At 44.3% G+C, this 18,711-nt stretch overlaps 1 protein-coding gene across 3 annotated transcripts in view; it reads left to right on the forward strand.

The window, feature by feature from the left end:
• CACNG7 (calcium voltage-gated channel auxiliary subunit gamma 7) overlaps nt 1-18,711 on the forward strand; it is a 68,160-nt gene that overhangs the window by 11,166 nt on the left and 38,283 nt on the right. For all 3 annotated transcript variants that reach the window (XM_070766875.1, XM_070766874.1, XM_070766876.1), the window contains exons 2-3: nt 5,344-5,583; nt 17,169-17,273. In XM_070766875.1, the coding sequence (XP_070622976.1) occupies nt 5,388-5,583; nt 17,169-17,273 (301 nt within the window). In that variant the 5' untranslated portion in view covers nt 5,344-5,387. The remainder of the gene's footprint in view (nt 1-5,343; nt 5,584-17,168; nt 17,274-18,711) is intronic.

An 18,711-nucleotide genomic window follows, 5' to 3' on the forward strand; every position in this document is an offset into this window, starting at 1 on the left:
TAGAGTGTGAAACCTATCTTCCCACACATTAATCAGATGTTGCTCTCAAATTCTGGTCTTTAGTATCCTCCTTAAGGGGTGAAAACCTTGATAAAAACAGAGAAAAAAGACTATATTGTGTTCTCATCTTTGCCATCTGTGTTCTTAGAAGGTTTTCAGGAGGTGTTGTTGTTCAAGCTTGCCAAGGAACTAAACTGCAAGGACAACATACAGTAGTTCACAGTTCAGACTATATAGGATCCTTTATGCTGTATAACACACTGTTGGATTTAGCAACATGGCTTATCTTTGGGTTGGTCAATATTAGCTATATAGGAATTGATTATTTTATTGGCTGGAACAAGCATGAACTCAAGATGCTCCTGCAATGTTTGTGTTAATAATAATAAAATGATCTATCCTGCACTTCAACATATATTCAGGAAAACTGTAAGAAATCTAAGGTCTTCTCCATATGGAAACATAGAAGACTGACGGCAGAAAAAGACCTCATGGTCCATCTAGTCTGCCCTTATACTATTTCCTGTATTTTATCTTACAATGGATATATGTTTATCCCAGGCATGTTTAAATTCAGTTACTGTGGATTTACCAACCACGTCTGCTGGAAGTTTGTTCCAAGGATCTACTACTCTTTCAGTGAAATAATATTTTCTCACGTTGCTTTTGATCTTTCCCCCAACTAACTTCAGATTGTGTCCCCTTGTTCTTGTGTTCACTTTCCTATTAAAAACACTTCCCTCCTGAACCCTATTTAACCCTTTAACATATTTAAATGTTTTGATCATGTCCCCCCTTTCCCTTCTGTCCTCCAGACTCTACAGATTGAGTTCATTAAGTCTTTCCTGATACGTTTTATGCTTAAGACCTTCCACCATTCTTGTAGCCCGTCTTTGGACCCGTTCAATTTTGTCAATATCTTTTTGTAGATGAGGTCTCCAGAACTGAACACAGTATTCCAAATGTGGTCTCACCAGCGCTCTATATAAGGGGATCACAATCTCCCTCTTCCTGCTTGTTATACCTCTAACTATGCAGCCAAGCATCCTACTTGCTTTTCCTACTGCCCGACCGCACTGCTCACCCATTTTGAGACTGTCAGAAAATCATTTTAACCACTATTTACAATACAATCATATGAGAAATGCGTTTTGTACATATGGTCCAAGACTCGTGTATTTTTGGAGGGCTATTTGTTTAAGAGAAGCTCCTCTGACAAGATAGATATACAAAATAGATGGATGGATGGATGGAAAGAGATGGAAAAGCCACATTTTTCAAAGACAGGTCTGCAAAATTATTACCACAATGTTGCATATTGGTGAAATGCTATTTTTATACATGTAAGAGATATTTTAGTCTCCTACAAACAGCTACTGGATCCAGCAATTATATTTAGTTTTCCCACAATGGCTCTCATCTAAACAGCACATAGAAATGTTTTAAGAAATCAGAAAATGGTGTTCTCAGATCCAGTTGCCCGATGCTATTCAGTACAGAATGGTTGCCATCACCACTGCAACTAACATGACTAGCCAAACTTGGTCCATAAACACTTTGCCAAATTTAGAGCCAGCCATGGGCTAAATAGCAAAGCTTGGTAGATATCTTTCAAAAAGAAGCAGAAATCTTGTGTTGTAAAATGACTCCTGTATGACACTTGCATAATGTCAGAAAATTGGTTAGGCTGAATACAAGCAATCATAATTCCTCCGTTTTATTGGTATGGGAGGAATTTGTCACTTTAATGTGCAAGACTAGAATCTAAAATTCCTGGCACATGAGAACAATAAGAGACCAGAGGCAGAAAAACTGGGTTGCTAAGAAGAGTTTTCAAACGACACGAAGCCGTTCTGAGTATTTTCTTGTCAAATACTGGCACAAGATTTTTGCACCCTGTGATAAGTGATGAATACAAATATTGGGAGGTTAGCAATTACAGTGGTACCTCAAGATACGAACCCCTCGTCTTACAAACAACTCAAGATAGGAACCCGGGGTTCAGAAAAAAATTGCCTCTTCTTACGAACTTTTTTCGTGTTACGAACGCCAAACCTGAACTTCCGGGTTTGGCGTTCGGAGGCTGCTGGGAAGCCGCGCGGCTGTTTTAAAAGGTGACAGCCAGGCTTGGGGGCTTCCCAGCAGCCTCCCGAACGCCAAATCTGGAAGTTCGGGTTTGGCGTTCGGCTTCGGGAGGCTGGTGGGAAGCCCCCCAGCCCGGCTGTCACCTTTTAAAACAGCCGCGCGGCTTCCCAGCCGTCTCCCGAAGCCGAACACCAAACCCAAACTTCCGCGTTCAGCGTTCGGAGGCTGCTGGGAAGCCCCGCCGCACGGCTGTCACCTTTTAAAACAGCCGCGCGGCTTCCCAGCAGCCTCCCGAACGCCGAACCCAGAAGTTCGGGTTTGGCGTTCGGCGTTCGGGAGGTCACTGAGAAGCCCCCAGGCTGTTTTAAAAGGTGACAGCCTGGCGGCAGCGTTTTTTTTGCGGGTTTTTTTTGGGTTGCACGGATTAATTGACTTTACATTGTTTCCTATGGGAAACAATGTTTCATCTTACGAACCTTTCATCTTGCGAACCTCCCCCTGGAACCAATTAGGTTCGTAAGACGAGGTATGACTGTATAGGATTTTCAATCATGGTTCATCAAGGCTTCCCATCTTTGTGGACGCCTGCTCTAGTACATATTACAGAAGGAAGCTTTCCCACTGCCCTGGATTTCATGGTCAAATATTCAACTTTTCCAAGTCAGAAAAAATGCAAAGAGGAGAGACCATCCTTAGGAAATTCTTTTCAGAACGTTGGTATCAGGTTCCTTGGGGCCTGGGGAAAGTTTTAACGAATTTGGTGGCTCTGCATGCTCAAATTATCCAAGACAACATAAAAGCATTTGAGAACCAGTAATTCTGGAGATCTCCGGGAACCAATACATTTGATTCCAAAAATGGGGAACAAATGATGTGGTAAAAATCGCAAGGGTTTTTGCCTGAAATGGTATAGGAGAGTGATGGCGAGCCTTTTTTTTTTTGCTTGGGTGTCAAAAGGGCGCGTGTGCACCCTATAGCATGTGCACATGCGCATACACCCAAAATGCAACACCCCCCCACATATGTGCACACAACCTTGTTCTGGAGGGCCAATGGAAGGTCATTTTTGCCCTAGCCACCAGGCTTCAGGAAAGTCCCTGGAGCCTGTGTATAGAGAAAAAAGGGCTCAATGGACCTACCAGATGTTCTGAAACAAGCTTCCGGTTGGGCCATTGAGTTGTTTTTCACCCTTCCCAGGCTTCAGGAAAGCCTGGGGAGGTTGAAAATGGCCTCCCCCTGCCCTCCGGAATGCCAAAAATCACCTCACAGCAAGCTCTGGGTGTGCGGTGGACTTTATGGCGCCAAGCGGATTGGGTGGATGAGCCGCTGGTGCTGAAAACTTAAGGCACCCTGAGGGCCGTTGCGCTGATCTAACAACTAAAGTCCAGAAGACTAGACCAGGCAAAATGTGTCCGATGTCCCGCTTCGCAAGAGGGAATGAAGGAAGCCCCAGCCGGATAGATTTAATTAAATTTTAAATGCGACCAGCAGTGGCGCGAACTGAGTGGCTAATCTCGTGTGGCTAAAAGCGTGCACCGTGGCTACTCAGGTAGCCGGAGCCAAGCCCAGGAGGACTGGCTCATCTTTTTAAGCCTCCACTGATTTAACTGTCTGGAAAATTAGCGAAAAAGAAGGAAAACTTATCTGTACTATTTTTTGACGGAGAAGACGTTGAGAGGGAAGGTGTTAGCTGAGAGGAGCTGAGCCACCACGCGTCCTGCTGGTAGGAGGACTGAGCAAATTCTGGGAAGGAGCGGATCCAGCAATCTTTTTTAAGAATAACGTACATGTGCGCCTTGCATGCCCTCAGATATGGCTCCATGTGCCACCTGCGGAACGTGTGCCATAGGTTCATCATCACAAGGTTTTCTGCTTGAATTGGAGGTTGTACTGGAAGATCTCCACGGCCCATCCAACTCTTTCATTCTGTTTGTTGCCTGTTTGATTTGGTTTTAGTCAGTGGTGAAATCCAATTCTTTTTACTATCGGTTCTGTGGCTGTGGCTTGGTGGGCGTGGCAGGTATTTATTTATTTATTTATTTTTATATATATTTATTTATATTTATATTTATATTTATATTTATATTTATATTTATATTTATATTTATATTTATATTTATATTTATATTTATATTTATATTTATATTTATATTTATATTTATATTTATATTTATATTTATATTTATATTTATATTTATATTTATATTTATATTTATATTTATATTTATATTTATATTTATATTTATATTTATATTTATATTTATATTTATATTTATATTTATTTATCAATCATATTTGTATGCCGCCCCTCTCCGTAGACTCGGGGCGGCTAACAACAATAATAAGACAATATAAACAAATCTAATATTTAAGTTAATTTAAAAACCCTAATTTAAGAAACCAATCATACATACAGACATACCATGCATAAATTTTATAACCCTAGGGGGAAGGGAAAGTCTCAATTCCCCCATGCCTGATGACAGAGGTGGGTTTTAAGGAGCTTAGGGAAGGCAAGGTGGGTGGGGGCAACTCTGATATCTGGGGGGAGTTGGTTCCAAAGGGTCGGGGCCACCACAGAGAAGGCTGTTCCCCTGGGTCCCGCCAAACGACAATGTTTAACATTTGCTGGTTATTATTATTATTTATTAAATTTATATGCCACCCCTCTCCATAGACTCGGGGCGGCTTACAGCATATAAAAACAGTATACATCGAGAAATAATTAATTAAAATTAAATTAAGAATTACATTTTAAAAACTAAAAAGCCTATTAACATACAAACATACCCATTTAAACAAGCCCACTATGCATTCAATGGCCAGGGGGCAGAATCCAATGTCCCCAATCTTGGCAGCATAAATGAGTCTTCAGACTCTTGCGGAAGGCGAGGAAGGCGGGGGCAATGTGAATCTCTGCGGGGAATTGATTCCAGAGGTCCGGGGCTCCCACAGAGAAGGCTCTCCCCCTAGATCCCGCCAAGTGACATTGGAGGGGATGGGACTTGGAGAAGTCCGACTCTGGACTTGGAGAAGTCTGACTCTGCAGGACCTAACCGGACGCTAGGATTCATGCTGCAGGAGGCGGTCCCATAAGTAATCTGGTCCCATGCCATGTAGGGCTTTATGGGTCATAACGAACACTCTCCGAACTACTCAAAATTTCTGCTAAAATTTCTCCCGAAACTGCTGGATTTCACCCGTGGTTTTAATTCTCCCCAGGAGTTTTGGACTGACCGAGCTTTATTTCTCTTCCAGGTCCTTGCGCTGCATTTGGCCACTCGCTCCCTCTGTCACCTAGGATGAGTAACTGCAGCAGTCGCGCCCTGACCCTGCTGTCTAGTGTTTTTGGAGCGTGCGGGCTGCTCCTGGTGGGCATTGCTGTCAGTACTGACTATTGGCTGTTCATGGAGGAGGGGATTGTGTTTCCACAAAACCAGACCACGGAAATAGTCATGGCGCTCCATGCTGGCCTCTGGAGGGTTTGCTTCTTTGCAGGTAAGGATCTGAGGGCTCTCTTCCAATGCTGCTTTCTTTTATGACTCTTAGGACCAGTCTTAGTATTTTCATCTTCGGACCTCAGGACTAAACTGGACTCGAGCTTCCTCATTTCTTAAATTCCTCTATATTCTTCAGATCATATCAGATGCAAGCAACCAGAGCCACTCATGAATAGCGAGCGTCAGTAACCTATGTTGCAAGAATCTCACCAGAAAGCCTGTCTTAGGAACAACCAGATAAAACTTCCTGAATCTTGAGGGCGGTCTTGCTTATGTTGCTTGCAGCTGCCAAAAGACTCCAGGCTAAGCCCTTGCTTGACTCCTCCTTCCATCCTAGGTGGTAATTTCACAACAGATCAACCTTTGATAGCTAGAGTAGCAAAGCAATGCTTTGAGTGAAAGGCAGCATTCATATTTGGGTAGATTCTAGTCAACTTAATTCTGGTTGATTACATGCAAAGTTGAAATCACTGGGCAATGTGGAAACCCAAGAAATGGGGTTCTTCCCAGAAGGTCCGGAGTGGTCTGCATCTCAGCTCTTGACAAGGTTCTCCAGAGAGCTTAAATTCACCCAGATTTAGCTTTAAAAGTTGGCTCTGAATCCAGCTAATCAGGCTGGGGTGGCAGGGCAGAGTTGACTTTAGGGATACTGTATTTTTTGGAGTATAACACGTACCGGAGTATAAGATGCACCTTAGTTTTTGGAAAGGAAAATAGGGAAAAGAATCTTCTTACCACATATTCATCTGGCTAGCGTCCTTAGTCGGGTCAGCTTCAGCATAATATTTTATCCCCTCGTTAGGGCTTAAAAAAACATTCGGAGAGAATAACAATGAAAGAGCCTGCAAGCCAATAAGAGCTGGGAACATTATTAGCATCTGGTAAGAAACATTTGAAGCAAGTACAGCAATGAAAAAACCCCTCCAAAGATTTAGGGCTTGGAAAACATTCTTTGCAGAGGGTAACAATGAAAGAGCTTGCAAGCGGTAAGAGCTGGGAACATTGTTAGCACCTGGTTAGGGCTGGAAAGAAATATTCGGAGCAAGTAGAGAATGAAAAAATAAAAAAACTGCAAAGACAGGGCTTGGAAAACATTCTTCGCAGAGAGTAACAATGAAAGAGCTTGCAAGCGGTAAGAGCTGGGAACATTGTTAGCACCTGGTTAGGGCTGGAAAGAAATATTCGGAGCAAGTAGAGAATGAAAAAATAAAAAAACTGCAAAGACAGGGCTTGGAAAACATTCTTCGCAGAGAGTAACAATGAAAGAGCTTGCAAGCGGTAAGAGCTGGGAACATTGTTAGCACCTGGTTAGGGCTGGAAAGAAATATTCGGAGCAAGTAGAGAATGAAAAAATAAAAAAACTGCAAAGACAGGGCTTGGAAAACATTCTTCGCAGAGAGTAACAATGAAAGAGCTTGCAAGCGGTAAGAGCTGGGAACATTGTTAGCACCTGGTTAGGGCTGGAAAGAAATATTCGGAGCAAGTAGAGAATGAAAAAAGAAAAAAACTGCAAAGACAGGGCTTGGAAAACATTCTTTGCAGAGAGTAACAATGAAAGAGCTTGCAAGTGGCTAAAAGCTGAGAACATCGTAGGCACCTGGTTAGGGCTGGAAAGAAACTTATTCAGAGCAACTTAGAGCAATGAAAAAACCCTGCAATGACTTAGGGCTTGGAAAACATTCTTCGCAGAGAGAAACAAGAAAGAGCCTGCAAAGTAAGAGCTGGTAAGATCGATAGCAGCTAGTTAGGGCTGGGGGGCAAAAAGAGCTACATTCAGTGTATAAGACGCACACAAATTATCAGCCTCTTTTGGGGAGGAAAAAGGTGTGTTTTATACTCTGAAAAATACGGTATATTATAGCATTTAGCAATAGCATTTAGACTTATATATTGCTTCATAGTGTTTTTACAGCCCTCTCTTAGCGGTTTACAGAATCAGCATTTTGCCCCCAACCATCTGGGACCTCATTTTACCCACCTCAGAAGGATGGAAAGCTAAGTCAACCTTGAGCCGATGGTGAGATTTGAACTGCTGAACTACGGCTAGCAGTTAGCAGAAGAAGCCTGCAGTGCTGCACTCTAACCACTGCGCCACCTTGGCTCATTATTTATTTTATTTTATTTATTTATTATTTAGATTTGTATGCCGCCCCTCTCCGAGGACTCGGGGCGGCTCACAGCAGAGAAAAACAAATCATAAATAATCTGAATACATTTAAAACATTTAAGATTTAAAAAGAAACCCCATATAGTACATACACACTCACAAGCATACCATACACAATTTAAACATGCCCAGGGGGAGATGTCTTAGTTCCCCCATGCCTGACGGCAAAGGTGGGTTTTAAGGAGTTTACGGAAGGCAGGTAGAGTAGGGGCAGTTCTAATCTCCGGGGGGAGTTGGTTCCAGAGAGCCGGTGCCGCCACAGAGAAGGCTCTTCCCCTGGGGCCCGCCAACCGACACTGTTTAGTTGACGGGACCCGGAGAAGGCCCACTCTGTGGGACCTAATCGGTCGCTGGGATTCGTGCGGCAGGAGGCGGTCTCGGAGATATTCTGGTCCGATGCCATGAAGGGCTTTAAAGGTCATAACCAACACTTTGAATTGTGACCGGAAACTGATCGGCAGCCAATGCAGACTGCGGAGTGATGGTGAAACATGAGCATACTTGGTAAGCCCATGACTGCTCTCGCAGCTGCATTCTGCACAATCTGAAGTTTCCGAACACTTTTCAGAGGTAGCCCCATGTAGAGAGCATTACAGTAGTCGAACCTCGAGGTGATGAGGGCATGAGTGACTGTGAGCAATGAGTCCCGGTCCAGATAGGGCCGCAACTGGTGCACCAGGCGGACCTGGGCAAATGCCCCCCTCGCCACAGCTGAGAGGTGGTTTTCTAATGTGAGCTGTGGATCGAGGAGGACGCCCAAGTTGCGGACCTTCTCTGAGGGGGGCAATGATTCCCCCCCCAGGATGATGGAAGGACAGATGGGATTGTTCTTGGGAGGCAGAACCCACAGCCACTCCGTCTTATCCGGGTTGAGTTTGAGTCTGTGAGAGAAGAATTCATTAAGGGTCTTGGAATGAGAAGGGCTGCCAGTCTTCTTTTCACTGAATAATGCTAGAAATATTGCAAGTACTGCAAATAGAGCCGGGATGGCGCAGCAGGTAGAGTGCTGTACTGCAGGCCGCTGAAGCTGACTGTAGATCTGTAGGTCAGTGGTTCAAATCTCATCACTGGCTCAAGGTTGACTCAGCCTTCCATCCTTCCGAGGTGGGTAAAATGAGGACCCGGATTGTGAGGGCAATAGGCTGGCTCTCTTAAAAAGTGTTATTGCTAACATGTTGTGAGCAGCCCTGAGTCTAAGGAGGAGGGCGGCATAAAAATTGAATAAATAAAATAAATAAATAAATTTACAAATATTCCTTTTGTTTAAATTGTGCAACTTAACTATCCACCCTTGCACATTCAGCTGTCTTGTATTTCCTATGCAATGATATCACCCTTTGTTCCTGTCTCTAAGCCAGGGATTGTGCCATGGATCCCTTTTGGCAGTCTGCAAACCCCTCTCCAAAAAAATACATTTAAATTGGCCTCTTTTAATCTCAGCAACTTTAAGATGCATGAATTCCCCAAATTCCCTAGCGAACTGGCTAAATAATTATGAAAGTTGAAGTCTGCGCATCTTAACAGAGCTGAGATTCAGAAATAGTGATTTAGATACATAAAATAACATGTATAGAGGTTGTCCTTGATTTACAACCACTGAAGCACTGGGGGGGGGGGAGGAGAGTTATGACCAGTTTTCACCATTGCAGCCCATGATCAAACTTGACTGCTTGGCCATTGGCATGTATTTATGACAGTTGCACGATACTTTGGTCACATCAGCACCATCTCTAACCTTCCCAGCAAGCTTCCCGCAAGCAAGCAATGGGTAGAAATCAGATTCACTTAATTGCTGCATGATTTTCTTAACAATTGCAGTGATTTGCTTAGCAATTCTGCCAAAAAAAGATCGTAAAATGGGACAGAACTCACTTAGCAACTGCCTTGCACTGCAGCAAAATTTTTGTGCTCAAGTGGGATTGTAAATTGAGGATTACCTATACAGTGATACCTTGTCTTACAAACTTAATTGGTTCCGGGACGAGGTTCTTAAAGTGAAAAGTTTGTAAGATGAAACAATGTTTCCCATAGGAATCAATGGAAAAGCAATTAATGCGTGCAAGCCCAAAATTCACCCCTTTTGCCAGCCAAAGCGCCCATTTTTGCGCTGCTGGGATTCCCCTGAGGCTCCCCTCCATGGGAAACTCCACCTCCGGACTTCCGTGTTTTTGAGATGCTGCAGGGGAATCCCAGCAGGGGAACCACAGCATCGCAAAAACGAGCGCTTCACTGGCAACAGAAGTCTGGAGGTGGGATTTCCCAGCAAAGGGAAATCCCACCATCAGTGAAATCACAGCATCGCAAAAACACCGAAGTTCTCAAAACTCCACCTCCGGACCTCTGTGTTTTTGCGATGCTGCGATTTTCCTGAGGCTCCCCTCACTGGGAAACCCCACCTCCGGACTTCCGTTGCCAGCGAAGCACCCGTTTTTGCGCTGCTGGGATTCCCCTGCTGGGATTCCCCTGCAGCATCTCAAAAACAGGAAGTCTGGAGATGGGGTTTCCCATGGAGGGGAGCCTCAGGGGAATCCCAGCAGCACAAAAACGGGTGCTTTGTTGGCAATGGAAGTCCGGAGGCGGGGCATCCCAGCGGTGGCAGTGGGTTTGTAAGGTGAAAATAGTTTGTAAGAAGAGGCAAAAAAATCTTAAACCCCGGGTTTGTATCTCGAAAAGTTTGTATGACGAGGTGTTTGTAAGACAAGGTATCACTGTACTACCCTGTTTTCCCCAAAATTAGACATTCCCTGATAATAAGCCCAATCAGGCTTTTGAGTGCATGGCAACAAGGCCAAGCGCTCGTTTCAGAGTGCAAAAAAATATAAGGCAGGGTCTTATTTTCAGGGAAACATGGTAGGAACTCGGTGACCCCTTTGGGTCAGAAGTATTTCCTCACCAGATTCTTCAGAGTCTTTAACAGTGGCAGAATTTCTAAGGCACTGCCTTCACCGGACAGGCAAAAACAGCCCATATTAAAACATATAGCACAAAACATCAGCACAGAAAATGTTTTTGTGACATTTTGTGTAACACCATAAACTGTTTTATGTCGTAAAATGTTTTATAAAATTTGCCGAATTTCAAGCCTGATGATGACGAGTGGGACCTCATCGAGACGTCACCAAGATTCTATCAATCTTACACGGGGAAAAGACCCGAATACGCCAAGACCTATGTATCTATACTTGTGAAAAATCTATGAATATATGTGTGTTTGTGTTGTGTGTGTATGTGTGTATAACATATTTTTGCTGATAATGAAAATTCGACAGAAAATTCAATGGGAAAAAACAAGTGTGTGTGTGTGTGTGTATACACATTCATACACACACACAATAATTTAAAACAGTGTCATGGAACACAATCAATCAATGTTACTGGTAATGACAATATACCATGTTTCCCCAAAAATAACACGTGTCCCTATAATAATGGGCAATCTTTCCTCAGGCAGCCCGCGAGAGTTTCTTCCCCATCCCACTTCATTCGCAAGCTGGAGGCGGGAGAGGATCAGTAGACACAACAATCATGGGCTGCTGGTCACACGGTGGGGTGGGGAAGATGTGAGGATAAGAAAAATGGGGCTGCATGCGCAGCTTCAGCACCAGCGGCTTCAACTGGCTAGATTCCGGTGAAAATCTCCAGGTTTTTTGCTTCTGTGCATGTGCGGAAGCAGAGAAATCAGTGATTTTTGCCAAAATCTCGCTCGCACGGAGATGCTTGTGCAAGATTTCAGTTGCTGCGCATGTGCAGTAGCCGAATCTCACCACTGCAACAGCAGCTGGGGTGGCACCAAGCTCTGGTTGCCTGCCTAGCCTGCTCCTAGCACTGCAGAAGAGGGCCAAGGAGCAAGCAAGCGGTGGTGGCTTCACCCCAAAGGTAGTGAAAAAAGAGACTGGGTGGCGGGGACACGGAAGGGAACTGAAGGGAGCGGGGGTGGCCGGAACCAGTGGTGGAGATGCAGAAGGGAACCGAAGGGGGCAGAGGTGACCAGAATGAGCAGATGGGACACGGAGAAGAACCAAAGGGGGTGGGGGCAGCCAGAATGACCAGCTGGGAAATGGAGGGGAACCTTTCGCGATGGGGGGGACTGCTGGAGGTCTCTTACCAATGCAGGCGGGGGCCGAGGGGGAGGAGAAGGCTCTTCCATTTCCTTTCACATATGCGGAAGCAAAAAAATGCCAAAAATTTGAGAAATCTTGCACACGTGTTTTCACACAAGATTCAGCTTCTGCACATGTGCAGGAGCCGAATCTCCTGCTGGGAGCACATGTGCGTGCGTGCTCACGGGTGTTCCGGTAGCACCGGTAAATGCAGCCCTTCACTGGACACAACACAATGAATGTGATGGAGCTACGAGTCCCATGGAGGACACACATCTCGCGGCCCTTCCCGCCCTGCCAGCCCCAAATTGTGCCCCACCGCAAGACGCACATCCCACCTGAGACTTGTTTTGCGGCATTGTGTCCAGAGAAGCCCATCGTAAATGAAAACTTCTTACAAGTTTGAGAAGTTTTATTGAACTTGTGAGAAGTTATCTTTTACGATGGGTAGTGATGGGCGAACTGAACCCGCACAATTCGGGTCCGTACTGAATTTTGCGGTGTTCAGTATGCCGAACACGAACCTGAAATTTTTTCAAACTTCGGGCAAAGTTCGGGGTTGTGTTTGGAGTTCAGAGCTTTGACGTCACCGGCAGGTTGCTAAGGACGCCAAGGTGATCACTTCCTAGATTCCATGGAATCCAGGAAGTGATCACCTTGGCATCCTTAGCAACCTGTCAGTGACGTCAAAGTTCCGCCCCCGGAATCTCTTCGTGGGAGGGATTCCCCGTTCGGGTTCGAGTTCAGGTTCGGTTCAGGTTCGGCCCAATTTTGCGTAAAGTTCGTCCAAACTTGCCGAACCTGAAAACCATTGGGTTTGCCCATCACTAACGATGGGCTTATCTGGACACAATGCCGAGGGATGTGTCGGAGCTACAAGTGTCAGTTAGGATGCCCATCTCGCAGCCCAGCACAAGGCCCACCTGCTAGAAATGAGTCTCTGCGGGACTCGTGATGGCACTGCCTGGTGGAACAGGACTTTGCAAAATTTGTACCGTTGCATGCACGAACTGCAGCAGGACCCCGGCTGTCGGTGTGGTGAAGCTTGCAGCAGTCCTGCAGTTTATGCATGCAACGGCACAAGCCTTGCAGAGTCCTGCTCCGAGGCAGTTGCGGTGGACCAGCTGCTCATCCGGTACCAAGAACAGGGAGGGGGGATGGCAGCGATGGGATATCGAGTCTCACACTCGCCACCTACTACACCCCCAAAATAATAACCCCCCCCCTTCCCAATAATAAGGCCAAGACCATATTTTGGGGTTCAAAAGAAAATAAGGCCCTGTTTTATTTTCAGGGAAACTGTTCCTTTATTACATCTAAGGTAGCGGGTGTGGAACAGTGAAATAAACAAAAGAGACATTTCTTTGTTTGTTTCCTTGTTAGATTGTTACTCTCATGCTCAAAGCCCAATACGGTTTAGTTCCTCTTTTGCTCCACACCAATATTCCTATGAGATGATGGGGCCACTGAGGAAGAGTGAGCGGCCCAGAGTCACCCACTGAACTTCCATGGTTGGAAGTAGAACTTGAATCTGAGTCTCCAGTGCTGGTTCATCATCTGAACTACTAGATCTCATGAACAGAGCAGTGGGTACAGATACCTGATGCTCCTTTGGAATGTGGGACTCTGGCTACTTGTTCCTTGACCCAGGGGCCTTTCCTAGGAGCCTTTCCTGTGACATGCTGGTAGAAGGGGGAGTGTTAACTGGCTGAACCAAACTGCCAGGAAGCTATTGAAGTGATGTAGGACAAGGAGTGGCATAATCTGAACGAGGAGTTAAAACAGGGACCAGCCTAGAATCCCTACATAACTATTAGTGAACTGTCCAACCTTCCTTGAAGTCTGTTGACCTTAACCTAATTGTCTGTTGACAATTAACCTTTAATTGAGAAGATTCTTGTGCATAGGCATAATCAGCAATAAATCAGTTCAGTTGGACCTTCATGAGAGAATAGGATGGAATGGAATGCAATAGAATAAAATTCTTTATTGGCCAAGCATGATTGGACACATAAGGAATTTGTCCTTGGTGCATATGCTCTCAGTGTACATTAAAAAAATATACATTTGTCAAGAATCATGAAGTACAACATTTAATGATTGCCATCGAGGTCAAATAAGCAATGAAGAAACAATCAATATTAATAAAAAATCTTAAGGATGCAAGCAACGTTACAGTCATATAGACATAACTGGGAGGATTACCCATAGGAATGATGAGAAAAAACTAGTAGTAATAGTAGTGCAGACTTAGTAAATAGTTTGACAGTGTTGAGGGAATTATTTGTTTAGCAGAGTGAAGGCATTCGAGAAAAAAACTGTTCTGTGAGCATTTGACCTTTTGTGGCACTCTCTAAAAAAAGATTTTTTATTTTTATTTTATTTTATTAATAGAGTTGAAAGGGACCGTTAGGTCATCGAGTCCAACCCCCTGCCTGAGCAGGAAACCCTACAGCACCCCAGCCAAATGGAAGTCCAATCTCCTCTTGAAGGTGTCCAGAGTTGGGGAGTTCACCACCTCCCCTGGCAGGCAGTTCCATTGGTTGATCGCTCTGACCGTCAGGAAGTTCTTCCTTATTTCCAGGTTGAATCTCTCCTTGGTCAGCTTCCAACCATTGTTCCTCGTCCGGCCCTCTGGTGCCCTGGGGAATAAAGAGACCCCCTCCTCACCGTGGCAACCCCTCAAGTATCTGTAAACTGCTATCATGTCCCCTCTAGACCTTCTTTTTTCTAGGCTGTCCATGCCCAGTTCTCTCAATCTCTCTTCGTAAGTCTTGGTTTCGAGTCCCCTAATCATTTTGGTTGCTCTTTTTTGCACCTTCTCCAGAGTTTCGATGTCTTTTTTGTAGTGAGGTGACCAAAATTGGATGCAGTACTCCAGGTGGGGTCTGACCAGGGCATAGTAGAGTGGTATTAGTACTTCCCTGGTCTTGGAGCGTATTCCTCTGTTGATGCAGCTTAGGATTGAGTTGGCTTTTTTGGCTGCTGCTGCACATTGCTGACTCATGTTTAGTTGATTGTCCACCAAGACTCCAAGATCTCTTTCGCAGTCACTACTGCTGAGTGGGGTATCTCCCAGGCTGTATGTATGTCTAGGGTTCTTTTTGCCGAGGTGGAGGACTCTGCATTTGTCGGTGTTGAACCTCATTTTGTTGGTATGGGCCCACTGTGATAGTCTGTCTAGGTCTTCTTGTACTCTGAGCCTGTCCTCAAGGGTGTTGGCTACCCCCGCCAGCTTGGTGTCATCTGCAAATTTTATTAGTTCCCCTTTTATTCCCTCGTCCAGGTCGTTGATGAAGATGTTAAAGAGTACAGGACCCAGGACAGAGCCCTGTGGTACTCCACTGTCTACTTTTTTCCATGTGGATTTGGTGCCGTTGAGGACAACTCGTTGGGTGCGGTTGGTCAGCCAACTGTTTATCCATCTACATGTGTAGTAATCTACTCCATTTTTTTTTAGTTTGTGGATTAGGAGATTGTGGTCGACTTTATCGAAAGCCTTACTGAAGTCCAAGTATATGAGGTCCACTGAGTTGCGTTGGTCAACTGACTTGGTTATGGTGTTGAAAAATGATATGAGATTGGTTTGGCATGATTTGTTTCTGATGAATCCGTGCTGGCTATTGGATATGATCTTGTTTGTTTCTAGGAAGTGGGTAAGTTGTTTTTTGATTATTTTCTCCAGTATTTTTCCAGGTATAGAGGTCAGACTGATTGGTCTGTAGTTACCTGGGTCGGTCTTTTTGCCTTTTTTGTGGATGGGGACTACGTCAGCTCGCTTCCAGTCTTCCGGTAGGTCTCCAGTGATCCAGGATATTTGGTAGATGAGGAGGAGTGGTTCCGCTATGGTGTCTGCCAATTCTTTTAGGACTTTGGGGTGAAGTCCGTCTGGCCCTGGTGATTTGTATTCGTTGAGTTCCCTCACTGTGCTTTTGTCTATGTTGAGTTCGGTTCTGGGGCAGTTTGTTGCAGTTAAATTGCAGATTGGTTGGAGGGAGGTTCCCTTTTGTGTGAAGACTGATGCAAAGTAGGCGTTGAGTAGCTGTGCTTGGTCACCCACTTCCTTTCTACTCTCCACCCACTTCCTTTCTACTCTCCTATCCTTAGAGATGCATTTATGGGGCTGTTGGTTAATTTTATCCCAAGATGAAAGAGTAAAAGAAAAGAGTTACATCTCTTCCAGGATGGTTCTTGGGGCCTCAGGACCATGTTCTGGACAGCAGAACAAAAATGGAGTGTCTTCTTTCTCATCTAGCTTAGAACGGCTTTGGAAATAGTCAGAGGCAGCCTGCTTGGCACTAGCTCTGAGCTGACTTATCTTACAAAAGTGGCTTGTTTGAATGGAAGTACAGTGTTCCCTCGATTTTCGCGGGTTTGAACTTCGCGAATAGCCTATACCACGGTTTTTCAAAAAATATTAATTAAAAAATACTTTGCGGTTTTTTTCCTATACCACGGTTTTCCCCACCCGATGACGTCATATGTCATCACCAAACTAATGATTTTTGCAAATAAATAACAAAAAAAATAATTATTGTTAATAAATAATTATGTTCATAAATATCAGGATCACTAAGTGTCTTATTCAATGGTGAGTACCAGTAATAATGGTGAGTAAATGGTTGTTAAGGGAATGGGAAATGGTAATTTAGGGGTTTAAAGTGTTAAGGGATGGCTTGTGATACTGTCCATAGCCAAAATTGGTGTATTTACTTCCGCATCTCTACTTCGCGGAAATTCGATTTTCGTGGGCGGTCTCGGAACGCATCCCCCGTGGAAATCGAGGGAACACTGTATATATGACTACAATTTGGCCTTGCTGATTTGGGACTTCATTCTACAAAGGCACCATTTAGCAATAGCAATAGCACTTCGACTTATATACCGCTTCACAGTGCTTTACAGCCCTCTCTAAGCAGTTTACAGAGTCAGCATATTGCTCCAAACTACCTGGGTCCTCATTTAATCCACCTTGGAAGGACGGAAGGCGGAGTCAAACTTGAGCTGGTGAGATTCGAACTGCCAAATTGCTGGCAGCCAGTGATCAGCAGAAGCAGCCTGCAGTACTGCACTCAAACCGCTGTGCCACCGTGGCTCACTTCTTCCCTGAAGGTCCTATGCCAGTGTTTCTGAACCTCAGCAACTGCAAGAGATATGGACCAATCCCCAGAGTTCTGCTGGGAATCCCCAGCTGTGCTGGTTAGGGAATTCTGGGAGTTGAAGTCCACACTTCTTAAACTTGTTGAGGTTTAGAAACACTGTTCAATATGGGCCACTTTTGCTGCCTGGATTTTTATGCCTTCTCTCTCTTTCTAGGTCAGAAAAAAGGCAGCTGTGTAGCTTCCGAATATTTCCTTGAGCCGAGGCCTGATCCTGATCCTGAAGGGCCCCTTGTTACGGAGAACACAGAAAATATTCTCAGTAAGTAGATGAGTCATGTAGACATGATACGATTCCCAGCATTAACAATGGATAAATTAACATTAGGTGCATATTGGAGAGGTGAGCCAAATCAGCACAGCAGCCGAAGGGAAGAATTAACACTCTGCATGCCGTATAGCCCTGTGCGCCATATGCCCCCAAGTTCCTAACTTATCTTATTTTTCAAAGTATAAGACACACCAGAGTATAAGGTGCACTTTAGTTTTTGGGGAGGAAAATGAGGGGGCAGATTTACCTGCCAGGTATTCATCTGGTAAGTCCTTAGTCTGGTCAGCTTCAGCACATTTTGTATCCCCTGGTTAGGGCTTTAAAAAAACCTTATTTACAGTGAGTAGCAATGAAAAAAAACCCTGCAAAGACTTAGGGTTGGAATAAAACATTCTTCGGAGAGAGTAACAATGAAAAAGCTTGCAAGCCTTAAGAGTTGGGAAGATCATTACCACCTCGTTGGGGCTGGAAAAAACTTTATTGGGAACAAGTAGCAATGAAAAAAAAGCCTGCAAGCCACTAAGAGCTGGGACTCAATAGTGTCAACCCCTAACCCCCAACATTTTTCCCTTAGACTATCCACGATTGACCTCTCAGGGTTCCTAAGAGGTCAGTAAGGGGCGTACATAAGTGCACTAGTGTGCCTTTCGTCCCCTGTCCAATTGTCTTTCCTTTATCTCATATATCATATATATTTTCTTCCTTTCATATATCTTCTCCTCTATTTTTACATATTATCTTTATATATATTACTTCATATCTACAGTACTCTCTTCCATATGTATTGTGTATTGGACAAATGAATAAATTTAAAAAAATAAAAGATCATTAGCGCCTTTTTTAGGACCGAAAAAAAGCTTCAAAAAGCCACATTCAGAGTATAAGATGCACCCACATTTTCAGCCTCTTTTACGGAGGAAAAAGGTGCATCTTTTACTCAAAAAATATAGTATATCCCATCCTATCTTTCATTTTTAAACCCATTCACACAATTGCAAGTGCATTGCGGGAAAAGTCTTGCACATAAAATACAGATTCTATCCATTTAAAGGACAGAAATCTCAACCTGAAATGCATTTCTTGCCGTTATTTGCTTTTATCCACATCGGATGCCCATCTCCATCATTTCCAGGATTTTAACAATCAGAACCACAAAATGTATTACATTAACCTTTTACTTCCACTTGTTCCGCAAAGTTAAGGTTGCAAGCCTGCCTCTTCCAACATTATGGTGATGACATGTATTTCGAATTCTTGTAAGTCACATACAAATGTTTATGAGTCAGCTACAATACAGAGTTGTTAAGTTTCACGGATGAGAAAAGGTACTTGAACACTAAAAGGGCACTAAACGTACTAACAGAATGTACTATTAACTTGGAAGTGGGGGGGGGGGGAGACCACCAACTTTCTTGCCCTGCTTGGCTTT

Source organism: Erythrolamprus reginae, chromosome Z (genome assembly GCF_031021105.1).
Source record: "Erythrolamprus reginae isolate rEryReg1 chromosome Z, rEryReg1.hap1, whole genome shotgun sequence".
Lineage (NCBI taxonomy): Eukaryota > Metazoa > Chordata > Lepidosauria > Squamata > Dipsadidae > Erythrolamprus > Erythrolamprus reginae.